This window comes from Pteronotus mesoamericanus, unplaced genomic scaffold (assembly GCF_021234165.1).
Source record: "Pteronotus mesoamericanus isolate MK-2021 breed Mesoamerican mustached bat unplaced genomic scaffold, CSHL_Meso_final contig_228, whole genome shotgun sequence".
NCBI lineage: Eukaryota > Metazoa > Chordata > Mammalia > Chiroptera > Mormoopidae > Pteronotus > Pteronotus mesoamericanus.
Window position 1 is genome coordinate 337,603 of NW_026555095.1, and position 20,067 is coordinate 357,669.

Genomic DNA, 20,067 nt, shown 5'->3' on the forward strand with positions numbered 1-20,067 from the left:
CTTTGGCCTATTATAGAATCAGGTTGTTTCTTTTGGAGTTTTAAGAGGGGTTTTTTTGTGTGCATATTTTGGATAGCAGTCCTTTATTAGATATGCTTTTGCAAATATTTTCTCCTATTCTGTAACTTGTCTTATTCTAATAGCATCGTCTATTACAGAAGTTTTTAATTTTAATGAAGTCCAGATTATCCATCATTTATTTAACAAATCCTGCCTTTGGTGTTACATCTAAAAAGTCATTGTCGTACCCAGCGTAATCTAGTTTTTTTCTTAAGTTACCTTCTAAGAGTTTTATAGCTTTACATTCTAAATTGAAGTCTGTGATCTATTTTGAGTTAATTTTTATGAAAGGTTTAAGGTCTGTGTCTAGAATTTTTTTTTTTTTTTGCATGTGAATGTCTACTTGTTCCAGTACCATTTGTTGAAAAAGATTAACCTTGATCCATTGTTCTTTCTGACAAAGACTAGTTTGTTATATGTATATAGGTCTATTTCTAAACTTTCTATTCCATATCATTGATTTATTTATTTTTTCTTTTCTCAACACCACGCTGTCATGATTACCACAATTACATTGTAGATCTTGAAGTCAGGTAGTGTCAGTTCTCCAATTTTATTCTTCTCCTTCAATATTGTGCTGACTATTCTGGGTATTTTACCTCTTCATATAAGCTTTATAATCAGGTTTTGATTTTTTGTTTATTTGTTTGTTTTTTGATATCCACAAAATAACCTGGCAGGGATTTAGATTGAGATTGAATCTATAGATCAAGTTGGGAAGAACTGACATTTTGACAATATTGAGTCTTCCTATCAATGAACATGGACTATCTCTCCATTTATTTAGTCCTTTGATTCCTTTCATCAAAGTTTTATAGTTTTCCCTCACATAGGTCTTGTATGTATTTTGTTAAGTTTATATGTCAAGTTTTTCATTTTTTGATGATAATGTAAATGGTATTGTGTTTTTAATTTAACATTCTACTTGGTTTGTTGCTGATATATGTGAAACAATTGACCTTTGTATGCTGACCTTGTATCCTACGACCTTGCTATACTCATTTATTAGTTCAGGGAGGGTTTGTTTATTTTTTAGTCAATTCTTTCTGATTTTCTATATAAATGAACATTCATCTGCTAACAAAGGCAGTTTTATTTCTTCTTCCCAATCTTATACCTTTTATTTCCTTTTCTTGTCTCATAGTATTAGCTAGGACTTCCAGTACAATGCTGAAAAGGAGTAGTGAGAGGGGATAACCTTGCCTTATTCCTGATCTTAGCAGGAAAGCTTTGAGTTTCTCACCATTAAGTATGATGTAGGTTTTTGCACAATACATGTTCTTCATTAACTGGAGGAAGTCCCCCTCTATTACTAATTCACTGAGAGTTTTTATCGTGAATGAGTATTGTGTATTGTCACACACTTTTTGTGCCTCTATAAATGATGATCATGTGATTTTTCTTTTTTAGCCTGTTGATGTGATGGATTATTATATTAATTGATTTTTAAATGCTGAACCAGCCTTGCATACCCATGATAAATACGACTTGGCTGTGAGGTATAATGTTTTTATAAATTGTTGGATTCAATTTGCTAATATTTTGTTGAGGGTGTTTATGCCTAAGTTCATGAGATATATTGGTCTGTGGTTTTCTTCTTTTTTAAAACGTCTTTGTCTGCTTCTGGTTTTAGGATAATGCTGGCCTCTTTTTTCCTTAATTAGCCTGGCTAGAGACTGATCAATTTGAATTATCTTTTTAAAGAAGCAGCTTTTGATTTTGGTGATTTTCTCTATTGATTTTCTTGGTCAATTCCATTGATTTATACTCTAATTCTTATTATTTCTTTTCTTCTGCTACCTATGGATTTAATTTGCTCTTCTTTTTCCAGTTTTCCAAGGTGGAAGCTTAGATGATTGATTTTAGATATATTCTTCTTTCTAACATATGCATTCTCAGTGTAAAATTTCCTGTGAACATTGCTTTCACTGCATTCCACAAGTTTTGATAAGTTATGTTGCCATTTTCATTTAGTTCAAAATATTTTTTTCATTTCTCTTGAGATTTCTCCTTTGATTCATGTGTTATTTTAAAGTGTACTGTTTAATCTCCATGTATTTGGGAATTTTCAGTTATTTTTCTGTTATTTCTAGTTTAAGTCCATTGTGATCATGGTATGATTTCTGTTCATTAACATTTGTTAAAATGTGTTTTATGGCCTAGAATGTGGTCTATCTTGGTGGATATTCTATGTGAGCTTAATAAGAATGTATATCCTGCTATTTGGGGATGAAAGTAGCTTATAAATGTCAATTATATCCAGTTGATTGACAGTGTTGTTGAATTCAATCAAGTAAGGTCTTACTGATTTTCTGCCTGCTAGATGTATCCATCTCTGATAGAAGATGTTGAAATCACGAGCTATGATGGTGGGTTCATCTATTTCTCTTAATCCCTGATAATTTGTCTTGATTTGAAGTCTGTTCTATCTCAAAATTATTATTGCTATTGCTGCTTTTTAAAAAATTAGCGTTAATGATATATTTTTTCCATCCACTTAGTGTTAATATATTTGTGTCTTTATACTTAAAGTGGGTTTCTTGTTGAGGAGATATAGTTTGTTCTTGTTTCTTCATCCACTCTGACATAAAATATATACATAAGCACATATAATCAACTACATTGTTATTATTTTAAACAAACTGTCATCTATTAGATCAACTAAGAAAAATAAAAGTGTTTATTTTACCTTCACTTATTTTATCTTCAATGCTATTTTTCTCTTTATGTAGCTATAGGTGTCTGACCTACATTATTTTCTTTCTCTAAAGAACTTCTTTCAACATTTCTTGCAAGATAGGTCTAATGACTACAAATTCTCTCGATTGTTAATTGCTTAAGAAAGTCTTTATTTCTCCTTCACTTTTGAAGGATAATTTTGCAGAAAGCAGAATTTGAGGTTGATAGGGTTTTTTTCCTCAACATTTTAAATTTTCACTTCTGTCTCTTCTTGCTTGCATGGTTTCTGAGAAGTCAGATGTAATTCTCACTTTGTTCCTCTATAGATCATGTATTTTTGTCCTCTGGCTTCTGTCAGATTTTTTTCTTTATCTTTGATTTTCTTTAGTTTGAAGATGTATGTCTCCATGTAGCTTTTTTTTTTTTTTTCTTTTGGCATTTATCCTGCTTTGTGTTCTCTGAGTTAATTATTTCCCCAATTAATTTGGGGAAATCCTCAGTCATTGTTGTTTCAAATATGTCTTCTGTTCTTGTCCCTCTTTATTCTCCTGGTATTCCCATTACATATATGTTGTTCACATTTGTTCACAGTTCTTGGGTATTGTTTCTTTTTTTGAGTCTTTGTTCTCTTTGCTTTTCAGTTTTAGAGGTTTCTATGAATATACACTCTAGCTCAGAGATTCTCTCCTCAGCCATGTCTGGCCTGCTAATGAGCCCATCAAAGGCACTCTTCATTTCTGTTACAGTGTTTTTGATCTCTGGTATTTTTTTAGTTCTTTCTTAAGATTTCTACCTTTCTGTTTACACTGCCTATCTGATCTTGCATGCTGTCTACTTTATCCTTTAGAGTCCTTAGCATGTTAACCATAGTCACTTCAAATCACTGTCTGATAATTCCAACATCCCTGCCATGTTTGATTCTTATGCTTATGCTCTCGACACATTGTGTTTGTTGCCTTTTGGTATGCCTTTTAATTGCTTGAGAGATAGACATGATGTACTGAGCAAGAAGCCCTAATGTAAATAGTAGGTCTTCAGTAATATGGTAGTAAGGCATGTGGAGGGGAAGCATTCTACTGTCCTACGATTAGGTTTTAGTCTTTAAGTGAGTCTTTGGACTATGAACTTCATATGTGTTTCTGTTTTTTTTTTTTCCACCTCCCCTTAGGTGGGGCAGGGGCTAGAGGGAGCTGGAGTTGGATATTTCCCTTTACCCAGGTCAGTTAGTCTCTGATAATAACACAGCAGGTTAGGCTGTGGTTAAATAGTTTCTACTAAGGACAGAGAGCTCTGGTATATTTCAAAATGTTCTTTCCCCTCCTCTTGCCAGAAGCATGAGAAGATTTTTCTCTAATATTTATTATAAAAATCTTGTTGACCTGCTAGAAGAAAATCTCACAAAATTGTGAAAGCTCCCCATGACTAGGTCCTCCTAAAGTTTTTAATTCACAGTTTTCCACACTGAGCCTCCAGCAATTGGTAAACATAGTTTAGGTTTTCCTACTTGCAACTAGGTCTCAGGGCAGTTTCCACTCATAATTTATTTTGGGGGAAGACATTTCTCCCAATATTCACCTGTCTCTCTAATCTTGGGCAGCAGTTTGCCCTGCATTCTCCCCTCCCTAAGGAGCCAAGAAAAACTTTTTACTTATTGTTAGAACAGAGTGGCAACTTCTGAGCTCCTTACCCATGGAACTGGAAACCACCACTGAACATTTTTACAATAGTAGTTTGCTATCCTCCTTGCCAAGATGCTTACATGGAATCCAAAGTACAACTCCAACAGCTAGCCAAGAAAAGGGGTGGCTAGCGGAGGCCAGCTGGTCCCTGGACAAGTGCATCCCTCCTAACATAAGGTGAAATATCTTCACTACTCAGAAACTCAACCCTGCCAAAATTCCAGAGTTGACTTCACTCAGGGATACTGATACATTCTTTTTTTTTTTCTTTTCAAAAACAATTTTATTGAGGTATAAATTACTTATAAAAATGGCTCAAAGTATACAAATTGATGTTTCAAAATATTTGTATATCAATGAAACCACCACCACAATCAAGATAGTGAACATATCCACTGTCCCCCTCACCAAAGTTTCCTTATGGCCTTTTGTAATCACTCCCTTCCCCATTCTTCTCTTTGTCCCATCTCCAAGCAACCCCTGATCTGCTTTTTGTCACTATAGATTAGTTTGCATTTTCTAGAATTCTATATAAATTGATTCATATTGTATACATTTCTTCACAGCTCTTAAAACCTAGATGAAAAGTCAGATTTTTGCCCGTAGTAAGGAGACATTTGGCCATGAATTACTGATTGTCCCACTGTAACTGGATTAATTATAAAAGCCATATGGGGTTATAGTTAATATTAAGCATTATCACTTTTAAGTAAAACTGCAAGCCTTAGATTTCACAGTTTTCGTAATGGAATACTACTTGGCTGTAGAAAGAAGGAAATCTTACCCTTTACGACAGCATGGGTTGACCTGGAGACCACTATGCTAAGTAAAATAAGCCAGTCAGAGAAAGACAAGTACCATATGATCTCACTCACATGTGAAATCTGACGTACAAAATAAACTAACAAAGTAGAGACAGACTCATAGAGAGCAGACTCACAGCTGCCGGAAGGGATAGGGGTTTACAGGGCTGGGTGAAAGGTGAGGGGATTAAGGGGAAAGAAACAAAACAAAACACCTTATATACACAGACAACAGTATGGTGATTATCAGAAGGAAGAAGGTCTGGGGGAAGGAAGAAGAGGGAAAAGAGGGGATAAATGGTGATGAAAGGAGACTTGCCTTGAGGTGGTGAACACGCACTACAATATACAGATGATGTATTATAGAATTGTACACCTGAAACCTATGTAATTTTATTAACCAATGCCACCCCAATAAATTCAATGTAAAAATTACATATAAGAGTTGGCAAGAACTTTAGTTGCCTTATAGCATTTATTTAAATGGAAATCCTGGCAGGTGACAGGCATATGCATAGACAGGCATAGAGGCCCTGGCCTCTAGCAGCTTACAAATTAAGTGAGTTATTTTGGCTTATTTTGGTTTATTCTGATTCATTCTTTAAATAATTATAAAAAAGATGGAGACTACCTAGAGTGTCCACTATCAGGTTTAACTCTCCGAGGGAATCTTCATCCTTTATGTCCTAATTATTTACAAAGAAGTGAGATGCCCAGTGGCCATCAGTATAGACCTCAGAACCCCTCACAATTCATTGAACAGCTTGTAGACCTGATGTAATTATAACTTCCAAAGTAGGTGATTCAGTGAGCCTGTTTTTAAAGAATTACCAAAGGTATCTAAAGGTATCTGTCTTGTAGCTCCCCCTTTGCTCATACAAAGTATTTCATGGAAAGCAAATTTGAAATTGTCCCCAGGTAAAGACACCACATAAAGTTGCTCTGCCAGTAGAGGGGGGAGACTTTATTCTCCATCTAGGAAAGAGCCTAAGGTATCCATAAACAGTCTTAAAAATCAGAGGAGAATTGGAATCATAATTGACACCTTGCAGACTAAAGACGTTTTATAACATACATTCTATTCATAAGATTCTACATCACTAGGGGTAACAAAATCCTTTTTTGAAAGCCAAGCTCTACCTAAATTTCTTTTCAGAAATTTGAGACCTCTAAAAAGTTTTCTTTTCCTGATCATTTCATGAATATACTTTGGATTTTTTTTCTTTTATAGAAATATTAAATTACACAAACATAGGAAAGAGCATAGCAAAAATTACATTTTTTATGGGACATTTTATCTAACCTGTTGCTTCACCTTAAAATAAAAACCTGGGGAACTGCACATTAATCCCAGATTCAGCCCTTTGTCTGCTACTTCCCTCTCACCCCAGTTCTCTCCCTGTGGCACAGAAACCATGTTTTATTTATTTTTGTCTATCCCATTGCTTTGTGTAACTTAGAATTCTAGTATTCAAAAAATATTTCATGATGGATTAGCTTTCTTGATAAAATGCTGAAGAACTGTTATTAAATAAGTATGTTTCAGGAAAGCAAAAAAAGAACATCTATGGCATTTTCCAACTTTATTTTTTATCATAACTTTATCATAACTGATAATAAGAAATACATTTTACATCATAACCATTACATATATATATGTGTGTGTGTATATATATATATATATATATATATATATACACACATATATATATGGCCAAAACAAAAGTTTTAATTAGAACACAACTTACCCTCTATTTGGCTGATGCTTTTGGTTATTTTCTATTCTATTTTATTTTTTAAAATGCTGGTCATGACCCACTAGCAAATTTCATGACATCTAATGATTTGTGATCCACAGTTTGAAAAATATTTCTTTAGAAAACTATCTTCTGGAAATAAATATGAAAGCAAAGAATAAATAAAATAAACTAGAAAAATGAGTTTTAGAATAATGGTTACTTACTTGGTTGATGCCAAAACAACATTGAGTGGTATCTGTTGATAGAATGGGAGGAAAGGCCTGGGAATAAAAGAAAACACAAACGTGTGGAACTTTTGCATTGTGTGCACTTGGATCTTTCTTCCAATGAGCTTGAATATCCTGTATATCAGTAATCCTTAAACTTTTGACATACACAAAATCACTAGGGAATAGGGAGATTCTTGTTTAAAATGAAAATTCCCAAGTCTTGCCCAAGAGAATCAGTAAATACATGACAGAGCCAAAGAATCTGCTCTTTTAACAATCATTCAACTGTTTTCTCTGGAGGTGGTAAACAAGGTACACTTTCAGAAGCAGCGCCAGCGCCAGTGAGCTTCAGCTGGTTCTTGACTCCCAGGAACTTTCAAACTCCCTGAGGCATTCTGATATTCCCAATGATTGAGTCTTAAAAAGTTCCCCCCAAAAGTCTAGGGACTGAGCATACTATGTTAAGAATTTCACATTTCTTTGAAAAAGTCAGCATCATAAAATTTCCATAAGGAATTTGCTCATAAATAATAATGTGAATTATAAATTTACTTTCTAAAGGAAGCTTATGTAAATATAATACTAATACTATTTCTCTAACTCAGATCAGACCTACAGGGAAATCCTCATCTTATTTTAATTTGATCAGAGTATATGATTATCTGATGAGTATTAATCACAAATGAAATAAAGTGAACCTTTGACCATGTTAGTTTTGGCAACATTTACACAGAGAGAGCAAATGTCATCTGTTTGCTCACTTTTAACAATTTTCCCTGCACTATGACTGTCACGGTGTCTCTACTATAGCTCACTTGATATGATGACTTCATTTTGTTCTCAAATATACATTCTTATTTGCAATTAAGTACCTGTAAAGTCAGGGAGACTTATTTGGAATCCCAGCCCTGCCACTTGCTAACTTAGGTGACCTTGGGCAATTTATTGCTCCTCTCTTGGTTTCAGCTTCCTTAATGGTAAAAGGGGATAATATATCCTATTCTACATTTCTGTTGTAAAAATTAAAAATATATATATTTAAAGCACTTAGAGTGGTGCCTGGCACACTGCATGCACTTAAAAATGATGGCTGCCATCATTATCATAGAGAGGTCCTCTAATGATATCAGGCCTCATTTTCATTACTAATTACTTTTTACCTTTCAAAATATTTATAGCGATTCTTTCCAGTAACATCAGGATCTTCATAAACTTTAGACATCCGAAAAGAAACGTCCGTTCTAAAATGAAGTAGGAAAACATTAATTCAAGTCTAAAATATTTCCAGACATTATTTGTATTTAATATTTCTGTGTCTCTAAAGTAGGAGATACAAGGGTATTTCCAACTGAAAGCAAAGTCTTCTGTAACACACATCTGACTAACCAACATCTCAAAATAGATATAATCCTTTTTTTCCCTGAGCTAGGTCGGAATCCTGGAGCTACCAAGAAGTAAAAGGTAAGAAGAGAGTCCATTCTCATGGACACAGAGAACAGGCTGATGACTGTCAGAGTGGAGGGCTATTGGGGGACTGGGTGACAAAGGCGAAGGGAGTAAGAAATACAAATTGGCAATTAGTTACAGAGCAGTCAGGGGGCTGTAAAGTGCAGCATGGGAAACACAGTCAATAAAACCGTACTAACTCTAAATGGAGCTCGCCGGGTACTGGAAATACCAGGGGGAACACGGTAAAGCATATGTTTGTCTAACCACTATGCTGTGCACCTGAAATGGATACAAAATAATACTAAACATAAACTAATTGAAAAATAAAACTTAAGGTTCTTTTTAAAAAAATTAATAACTTGATTTATGAAAAGAAAAACAAGAAAAGAGTCAATTTATAAAAATCTCACAATTTAAAAAATGCCTACTTCTAACTACTAGCATGTGAGAATAACACAGTTTTAAAAGATAACTGTTGGTGTCTTTTAAATGTAACATTTTAAAACATTTACTAGGTATGAACTTATAATTAAAAGAATAAGGAATTCAAGAGACATGTCTCTGAAGATGCTTTGGCTACAAGTCTCCAAAGCACATTTAGATACTACCAGATAATTACACTTTCAATTTCTAAGATGGAGCAAAGAAACAACAAATTCAGTCACCTCCACCTTTGGTGGCGAGTTGTCATTTAATATATATATTCACTCCAACCTTCTGAGAACATCTGTTAACCAATAAACCTATAACCATTGCTCCTGAATCAGGTTCATTTTGGTCACAGGGGTTAAGAGAGAAAGAATTTGGGGTCAATTAGCCTAAGTAGAGCATCACAATTGTACATTTTAAAATACTGCAAAATAAGTAAATATTTTTAATAAGAAAAATACATTCATTAAAAACATGAGTCGTAGCTGAAGCTACTGGACACTTACATGGCACGTTGCTGGAGGACTTCTCTTTGTTTTTCCTCATGTCCCTTCCATTCCCGACTGACAAATGGTGGGACAGGATCTGCCTTGCTCCAATATACAGAATATCTTGGATAATGGATCAGGTTACTGAACATGGTCCTAAACCTGGGAACTTTTCTCTAATGTTAACACATAGAGACAAGGAGAAAAAATACAAAATTATACCCATCAGATTTTCTAAAGCATTTTACTTATATTGTAAACTTTTTTTTTAAGGTATGAAAGAATTTATATGGCATAGAAAGAAGGGTTATTGGTATATGTATTAAATATCTCTAGAAGAATAACCTAGAAACTAATGACAAAGGATAATTATGTGAATGGGGCAGAGGGTCAGAATTTACTTCACACTGTATATTCTTCTGTATTTCATGAAATCTTTTAATACAAGCATATATTACTTTTCCCATTGAAATAAATTAGGTTGTAATGAGTCTTTTTTTTTTTTTTCTTACTAATTAACTAATCCTCACCTTGGGCCACAAAGTATCAAGATGCCTTTGGCCCCTAGTAATCATGGCAAAGTAATTTCTGTAGAGCATAAAATCCAGTGGAGATCTGTTAAGATAATCTTATCAGTGCAGTTAGCCACACTAGATGGTTCAGGTTCATTAGGCTGCCTTGGTGAATGAATTAGACCTACCAGCCTGCTTCGACTCAGGAATGCTTGGATATTTGCCTGTGTGTGGTCTTTCTCACTTGACACAATAAACAATGGATCTGTGAAATAAACAATAAGGTAGTATAAGGAATAGAACAAATCTAGTCCTAGGCTGAGAATAATGCCCAAGCAATGTAATTTCTTAATTTGAAAACAAATTAGAAAATTTGTATGTTGCCTAACTCTGCAACAGCTCATAGCCCTGTTATTATACCACTATTGAGAGCCTGTTAGATGCTCATTCAAATATCAGTTTATAAAATTGAAATGAGAAAAAAGGCCTACCATATTCTCAAGCACCATAACTAACATGCTTTCTTCTAGTCTATAAACTAACCAGTTTCTGGATCAAGGAAGCCCAGGAAATAGTCCAAGAGGAAAGAATACATATACACACACTACACCCATTTGCCAGTGAAAGAAACAATACCTTTGGGCACTGCCTCCCATATTCAATACACAGGGAAGAGAGAAACTCTTAACAGCAGGTTTTCTCTGAATGAGTCAACATAGTAAGAAAATGTCATTCTCTAATAAGATAAAAATAAGATCAGCTATTGTGCCCTGGCCAGTATGGATCAGTTGGATAGAGTGATGTTCTGCAGCCAAAAGGTTGTGCATCTCATCCCCACTCAGGGCACATATGGGAGGCAACCAGTTGGCATTTCTTTCTCTCTCCCTTCCTCTCTCTCTAAAAGCAATAATAATAATAATAATAATAAAGGATTAGCTATCTTCAGAATTCACTCTTTAAGTTTACAAGTATGTTAATGGTGGGACTAAGTTATTTTTTCAAAGTTCAACAAAAGATTGGTATATTGGGAATAGTATGGAATAAAGGGAAATATCTATTCATACTCTTGTTTTAAGTCATTTAAGACTATTACCAGGTCTATGATTACAATTGTGTTGTTCATCTGAAATTAGTTTAGGCTGCATATCCTCTGAGTCTGAATAATAAATAATAAACCATTCTCCTCTTATTCCCATAAAGAGTGTTAAGACATGATATCTATAGAAACATTCTTGCTATCTACAAAAGATAATGACACAATGTTGTATGATTTATGACTACACATTCTGCAACATATCCTGTAACTGTGATTATAATCACTGCTCAAAAAGCAGTGGAGGGAGCACTTGAGATCTTGACCCCAACTGTATGATTGTCAGTTTGGCTCAAATATACTCATAAAAATTCTCCCCCCCCAAAAAAAATGCAGTAGAAAGGCCTCTGAGATGCCAAGTAATACAAGTAATAGCAGTCAACAGGTACCACTTGTTTACTCCTAAACAGGTATTAAGTTGTTTATATGCAATATTCTACTTAATCTTCACAAAAACCCAGTGACCTAAAATGGAGTACTAGACCTCCATTTTAAAAGTGAGGAAACTGAGGCTTCAAGAAGTTGGCGACTTACTGATCGGCAGTTAGGATTTGAACTCCAATCCTTCTGGCTCCCAGGTCTAATATTATCAAAAGCCCATGAATTTTATGAGGGAATTCTTCCCATGGAAATCATGACGAGCCCCTCAGCCAATTTACCCATATTGTAGGAATAGTTCTAACAAGCCAAGAATGTTGTCACAGCAAAGTAATGGTGAAAGGAAGTGTTTCAAACCCCAAGACATAATGACTACTTTTAGGGGGAAATGTTATAAATTGCAGATTTTGGTAGGGAAGAAAAGAGAAAGAGCTCATGATAAACCCAGACATATTTTTAAATATTTTTGGAAGCTAGGAAAAATATATCATATATTTAAAAGACTTCAATTATCAGCACAATAGTGTAGCTAATAATCCATCAACAAATTACAGATTCAAGTAAGTGACAAAACATAGTAGGCACTTCAAAGGAGGTACATGATACATAGCATTTACAAAAACAAAACAAAACAAAACAGAGTGAAATGCATAATGCTACATAAATGATTAGCGGTTAGGATTTATAAAGGAATGATGTTAATTGTATATTATATAAATATAAGGTACCCAAATTTATCCTAATTACTACAGTGATCAGAAGAGTAAAATAGCATTTAGTGAGGAGGAAAGGCGAAAGAGCTTGGAAGGGTATTCATATTTGTATCATTGACCCCCACACCCACCCCACCCAACAACCGATCATATTTCTCTTTTCAATTTTCAGCTAAGATATACGATGACACTACACAATTGATGGTGAGCTTAAGGCTAAGAAGTCACATAGAGTGCCACCCCAAGTCCCTGTCACAGTAAAAGAAATCCATACACAAGTGGCTTTCTGTCAGAAGGAGGATGGAAGCATATACACAGAAAGAAGTAAGGTTCAAGTTGCCAGATAAAATACAGAAAGCCCAATGAAATTTTAATTTCAGATAAGCAAACGTTTTATATAAATATTGGGTTGGCCAAAATGTCTGTTTAGTTTTTCCCATAAAATAAAAGACATTTTTCATTTTCACCAATAACTATTGATTTGGATATTTTAAGTATGTTGGCTATCTCCTGGGTGGTATAACGTCAACTATTCTCAATTAATGTCTCGATTTGATCGCTATCAACTTCAACTGGGCTGACCATAGAGCGTCATCCAGGAAGAAATCTCCTGCACAAAACTTACAAACAACTTTTTATGTGTTGGATCAGTCACGGCACCTTCTCCGTACACTGCACAAATCTTTTTTTGTGTTTCAGTTCCATTTTTACCTTTCTTGAAATAATAAAGCATAATATATAAAAATGCGTATTTTCTTCAATCTTCAATATTAAAATGGCTACATAAAAATTCACCTATTTTGATTTTTCAATGCATGCCTATATGACAGCTGCCACCATACAATCTAACAAAATTGTTTTGAAAGAAGTTAAAGACAACTAAGCTCTATTAGAGCCATCTTATGGGAAAAAAAAACCCCAAACTTTTTGGCCAACCCAATATGTCCCAAGTATTACATGGGCCTAAAAATGGCTACCAAAACATTACTCATTATTTATCTCAAATTCAAATTTCACTATGTGTCCTGTATCTTTGTTTGCTAAATCTGGCAACCCTAACAGGGTGAAAGACCATAAAGTCCAGGAAATAGAGCAGGAAGACAGGACACCTTAGTTCTGACCTTCCTTGTCCTTGCTATATTATGCCTCCTGTCTATAAGTATCTATGAGACTGTCTGTTTAATTACAACAATCCAAACTTTCATTTGACCTATTCTGAGTGGACATGGAAACTTTTAGCAATCTCTGCAAAAATAAAAAGTTACTTCTAGGGATAAAAGAAACAAAGAACTTAATAAATTCTTTGTCTTTAATCAAGGAAGATATCTCCATTTCTAAATTACATTTGAAACAACATGGTGGTATGTTTAGAGGAATTTACTAGGTTTTTTTTTATAAGATGAAACCAAAAGCATATAAGGAAAACCAATGCCCAAAATATGTAAGTCATCATTACATAGCCCCTATAAGAGGAAATGGCTACTTTGTAGGATTCCCACCCAAAGGAGACCCTGGGAATCCCAGAAGAGTTAAGATATGGTTAAAAGTAAAGTAAGGTTCTGATAAACAGCCTGGAACTACTGAGGCAAAATTGGAAAAAAATCATGCTTAACGGTTTTAAATTTTGTAATAGTAAATTCAATAATTTAATAAACATCTATAAGGCAACTAGCATATGCACCAGCACTGGAAGACGTACTGAGAAGGCTATAAAAAAAAAAATGCACAGCACAAGAACATAAAGAACGCAAGGGACTTAAGGTCCAGTATAAGAGACAGACGTAAATGGACAATCAGGGCATTAAAATAAATTGGGGTTTTCGGGCCAATAAAGTGGACCTGGTTTATAAGCAACGCTTTAATGGGTAAGAATAAGTTTAAAGAAACAGAAAATTAAAAACAAAGGTGAGATAAACTGTCACTACCAAGAATGCCAAATTTGGAGGTGTCCAAAGAATGGGAGCAGGAAGGTCATTGTTGTTGGGCATTTTATGCAGTTTGAACTACGGGAATGTTCAGTGACTCTCAAAGTCTGCAAATTATTGCAAACTTTTGTGGATACTAAAACTCTCAGGAAGATCACTTAGGACTGTGCAAATTATCAGGAAAAGAGGGTGGTAAAGAGTTTGGCGGCCTCGCGCGGTGCCTGGAGACGCAGAGCGCTTCGGCTGTCACCTGAAGGGCTCGGAGCGGCCCCCGCCCCACCAAGGAGAGCTGCGGCCAAGGAATTTGTCCTGAGGCTCGTCCTTCGTTCGCCGCTCCCTTGGCCAGGTCCCACCATCTCGAGGCCCACCTAGCCCAGGAGTCGACAACTCAGGAGGGAGGTCTGGGGCCACCCTTACCGTACAGGAAATCGTAAGTTCGACTGGAGGAGACTTTGCCACGGGCCCCCGAATTCACCTCGCACCGGGTTTTGGACACCTGCGGCTTGGCCTGAGGCTCTCGGATGGTCACTATGTGGCTCATTGTGCCGACCATTCCCCACCTTCAGCAGGGGACTAACTAGGGAGGCCTAGCGGCTGTGTGCACCGTAGCTATGGTAACCTCGGGTAGAATTCCAGGCTAAGGGGTAGGGCGAGGCGCAGGAGGGGCGGGGCTCGAGTAAGGGGCGGGGCTCTAGAAGGGAGGGGGCGGGGCGCAAAAGGGAGGGGAAGGGCGGGGAAGGGCGGGGAAGGGCGGGGAAGGGCGGGGAAGGGCGGGGCGGAGCGGGGGGGGGGCGGGGCGGGGGCGGGAGAGGAGGGGTGAGGAAAAGGAATTCGCGGAGGAGCTGGAGTGGAGAAGGCTGAGCGGAAGAAAAGGACGAAGAAAGGGCGGGGAGGTGGGCAGAGGGGCGGGAGCGAAGGGGGAAAGGTCAATCTCACTTGCCAGTGCATTGCCGAGACAGAGCCTCGAGCTTTTAGCCGCTCACCCGGTTCAACGCTGCAGGGCCGGAGGCTGGGGAAGAGGATGCGGCTCCCATCCAGCAACCGTTTGAAGTCTGTAGCCCCTTTCTGAAGTCCCTGGGAAATCTTATAACCTTCTGGAATAGTTGGGATTTCATTTCGGACATCCCCTTTCCGCGGCGCTTGTGCGAGCTGAGGGATCCAAGCTCCTGAGCGTTGGGCCTTGGCACACTGAGCTCTGGCGCCGGCCGACCGCGCTTAAAGGCTCTGTCATCAACAGCACACGCTACCACTTACTGACCCCTGGGCACGAAGTCAACGAAAGGTCATGTGGTGTAGGCACTAGCAGTGCTTTCTGAAACTATTTATTATGGGAAAATTTTAAAGACTGGCAAAAGTAAATCCACTTTTAGTAATGATCCTTCACATACTGTCACCAAATATGAACAATTATCAACATTTTGCCAATTTCATTTTATCACCTCCCTTCTTTTTACTTGAATGTTTTAAAACAAATCCCAGACATTATTTTACCCTTAATCTGCATCTTTATTTTTTTAAAACTTAACCACCAATATCACATCTGATAAAATAATTCTTTCATATCATGTAATATTCTATTCATATTCAAATTTCCCTCGTTGAGATCTAGATGTCATGTAATAGTTGGTTTGTTCTGATCAAAAGATTTTTTTAAAGAATCTTCACATTGCATTTTGATATGCCTCTTAGGTCTTTTACCCTTAGAACAGTGTGACTCTAATGCTTTGAATAATTTTCTTTATTACCTGGGATTCTTTTATAAAAACAACTTTCTTTCATTAATGTATTAGTTATCCTAAAATACAGGGTCCTTAGAGGAAAGGCTGGAAAAATGCTAGATTCTTTCACTTTAATTATCAAATTTCAGAGAAATGAGTTGGTGCCCTAGCAGCCTCCAGTGTTAACCAACAAGGTTTGTTTTGTTTAATATTATTATGAATGCATGCATTTTTACATGTCTGATGTTTTAACCCATTATGATCATTATTCTTTGTGTTGCTCAAATTATTCCATTAGCCTTAGCTAAGGTGGCACACCTTAGAGTTGGCTTCTTTATTCTTTTGATGAGATCCACAGACACTCTTGAATAAGGTTCCTAGCCTGCTGTTCTTTCCACACATAGTCATGGTTTTATTTTCTGTATTCCTAAACTTCTTGGGGTTTTTGCAAACCAGCGGTATACCTTGTCGCCTCCAAGCCTTTGCTCAAGTTGGTACCTTTGCCTAAAGTGCCTTTTCCTATTTATGCCACCCAACTAATAGGTGCCCTGCAAAACCCAGTGCTAACTTGGACACCTATAATTTCCCCAAATCCCCCAGAGAGAGGCTTCATTGTTTCTTCAGTGCTATTGTAGCACCAATAGCACTGACCCCCTTGTATTAGTAACTATTTGCAACCCTGCTCCCCACAATTGTGAATTCTTTGAGAACACGGTATAAGTAACTGCTGCATGAAAGCTTAATAAAATGACTCCTAATGAATAAATCCACCCATTTATTTAAAAAATGTACTACCTACTAATAAATAAGTATTGAAGATTTTAGGAATTTGTGTAGCTCAATGGATGATGGAGAAAACACAAATAAAATCAGACAAATAAAATACAATGTTATAAATAGTCTGATAATATTTTTCTGTCTGTGGGTATAGCTACATTTCCCATTTTTCTGTTTCTTCTTCCCAGAATGCTCCTCACCCTGCCCCCCATGTTCTCACTGCTGACTCGTCATTTGAAGTCTCAGCTAAAATGTCCCCTTCTCTGAAAGCTTTTTCTACACTGTATCAGATAAATATTCTGAAGTAATTAACGGCCAGCCCCCTCCATAAACACATTGGAAGACACTAACCAATAAAGTATGTCAACTGTGATGGGATATAGTGTGACTATGTGATTATTTTACATAGACCATAATGGCTATCTTGCTGGAGGTGTTCACTCTCTCCCTTGCTGGCTTTGCAGAAGCAAGTGGCCATGTTGGAGAACTTGTGTGCAAATAAGCACAGTTAGCCTGTCAGAGCTAAACATGGCCTGCCCCCAACAACCAGCAAGAAACCAAATCCCTCAGTCCTACAATTGTAAGAAACTGAATTCTGCCAAAACCTGAGCGAGATATCCTTCCCCAGTGGGACCTCAGGTGAGACCACAGTCTCATGCAACCTCGTGAGATCCTCATCAGAGGAGCCACTTAAGCCATAGACACTGTGAGATACATTAAGGTGTATTAAGATGCATAAAGGTGTATTATCACTAGGTTTGTGGTAATACTGTTGCACAGGAAAAAAAAGACTAATATGCAATCTCTATGAAATCAAGCTCTGTCTTTTACTTTACTAGTATAGAAGAAACTTTAATGTTAGAGAGGGATGCTAGTTAATAATAAAGTTCATTGAAATGAAAGTTATATTTTGCCATGTTGGGAGATGGTTCTCCATGGGTCTCTCATGTTTCTGTTTGTCTTGTTCTTAAATAAGCATAGGAACAAAAAGAAAAAAATGGTGGGCAGCATCACTGTCTGCCCCTGTTCTTTTGTATAGGAGACAACCACAATAGTGTCTCCCTCTAGAAAAAAAAAAGCAGGTTTGCTTACAGCCTTCGAAGTCAGAGATAGTGTCTTCCTTAAGCAAAGGGCAGGTTCTTACTGCACATCACTAAAGACTGGGGGATTTCCTAAGCTCATTGTTCCTTTCTTGTAACATAACCCAGTGTGTGAGCAAATGTCATCTAGCCTTCTCCACAGCATGTTGTAGGAATTGGCGTTCAGGGAACCGGCACAAAAATGCTGATATTTTGCTCCTACTGCTGTAAGTAATAAATTATCCTTTATCTCTGACCCAGCAGTTTGCTAGCTTCTACCAGTATTCATGGAACTGTGGCAGGCAAATAGGGTCAAACTTCAGACCTTTCAAAGTTCTTGAAAACCTATAGAGAATGATGTTCAGCAGATACTTAACTGTGAATACTGGAAAACTTTTTTTTTTTTTTTTTTTTGGTAGAGGCAGAAACGTTAATACTGTACAAAATTACCACTGAACCTGTTAACCAGGCAAGAGAGAGTTCAAGCCTTCCAATTCTTCTCTCTCAGCATAAGGTGCCACTGCTTCCCTACCAACCTGAACTACCCACCCTCACTTGACTAAGTCTCCACACCAGTGGTTATTTAGTTAGGCATGAAAGTAGCTCAGAATACCTTTATCAAGGATGGTTTTTATAAAATATTTCCTTATCTATTGCTTGTTACATTATCAGGGCTGTCATCACATCCACAGAATGACTGCTTAGTGTCATTCATAGCTAATGTCTCCATTCAGTACCATACAATAACATATTCACTAAGAAAAAGCCCATTATTGTCACCATTTCGATTCTTGCTGCCTACAGAATTAGCAATTACAGCAAAAGCAAAGAGCCCCAGAGGCTTAAAATAGTAGAGTATTACTGGTTAAAATCAGACTTGAGGTTTTTACATAGGACATGTTAAATTAATTTAAAATGTTTTCTCTATTGTGTTACACTGTTCAAGTTCCTTAACTATTCTAGACATTAATCCCTTGTTGGCTTTAGATACTTCAAATATCTTTTACTAGTTTGTCATCTATTTGATAACTTTGTCTATAGTGTTTGTTTTTTTTTTTTAAAGATAAACTAAGGCTTGTTAAAGGATTTGAGTTTACCTGAGCAAAATTGGATTCAAGTAGAGCAGCACTAAACCAGGAACACTTCACAGACAGGAGCTTGGGAAAAGGCTTTTATATAGAAAAGACAGGAGAAGAGTAAGAAAATTATTGATTGGCTATAGCTTCAAGCCTGGTCAGCTGTTTGTGATTGGCTGTCCTTAGCATTTTGATTTTGTAACTAGAGGCATTTATAAGCTTTGATTTGGTTACAGCCACAGCAGTCTAATGGCCTCCTTCTTTATTCTGTTGTAATTAACTTCATCAATTTTTTTTTTTTACTTACAATTTGTTTTTGAAATGTTGTCAAATAAGTTGTTCCCCACCCCTGAGTGTAAAGATAATCTCCCCCACTATCTTCTATTAATTTCTTAGTTTGACCTTTCACATGTATACATTTAATGCATCCAGAGACCCTCCTTTTGATATGTTTAATTTTCTCAAGTTTATTTTCTTTTTCCCATTGATTTGTTGAACTGTGTTACTGTGTATTATGTTTCCAAGTGATGTTGATGTTGCTAGTCCAAGAAATATCCAGTGGCAAGATACTAAACAAGGGGATTGAACACCTAGTTGAAAAAGCTGATGATCATAGATAAGGGTGAATTGAGAACATATGGGCAAAGTGTTGTTATTATTAAACATACCAATCCATAATGAAGTAAAAATCAATGCTTATTATAAGTTTTTAGATGACAAAATGGGGATGGTTTTAGTAACTTGGAAAATAAACATATATAAACTACTCCCATTCAGCATTAGTTCAGACCGCCTCTGGATTCCCTGAGCTGTCTCTGAAATACAGAAACAAATTTTGGTTAGGTCATATTGAAAGTTTGATTGCCCAAAATATCCATCATCAGGTAGCTATCTGAGCAATGCTGCAAAGTCCTACTTTAAAAAAATAAGTTCATTTTCTTTCTCCAACAATTATCTATAGGGAAAAAAACAAAATTGGTAAGCACAATCTATTGCAAATAATTTAGGAACCAGTTTACTTATCTACCTAACTGCATTCAAGAAATGTCAAGGAAAGGCATTTTGCAATTTATTAACTGATATACTTACCCTGATTGAATAATTCATGCTGAAATCAAATCAGAAGAGGGAGCTATAAACATCAATTAGCCGTGGATTTAAAGTGAGGTAAGGTATGGGTGGTAGGACAATCTTTTTCAATATTTGTGGAATTGGATTGCTCAATGTCTTTGCTACTAAT

At 36.4% G+C, this 20,067-nt stretch overlaps 1 protein-coding gene across 1 annotated transcript in view; it reads right to left on the reverse strand.

The window, feature by feature from the left end:
- CFAP91 (cilia and flagella associated protein 91) overlaps positions 1-14,814 on the reverse strand; it is a 61,764-nt gene extending 46,950 nt beyond the window's left edge. Inside the window, exons 1-5 of the mRNA XM_054572306.1 lie at positions 14,595-14,814; positions 10,257-10,333; positions 9,575-9,732; positions 8,351-8,431; positions 7,185-7,241 (exon numbers count right to left, since the gene is read on the reverse strand). Of these exons, the coding sequence (XP_054428281.1) occupies positions 7,185-7,241; positions 8,351-8,431; positions 9,575-9,732; positions 10,257-10,333; positions 14,595-14,730 (509 nt within the window). The 5' untranslated portion in view covers positions 14,731-14,814. The remainder of the gene's footprint in view (positions 1-7,184; positions 7,242-8,350; positions 8,432-9,574; positions 9,733-10,256; positions 10,334-14,594) is intronic.
- Between the last annotated feature and the right edge of the window lie 5,253 nt (positions 14,815-20,067).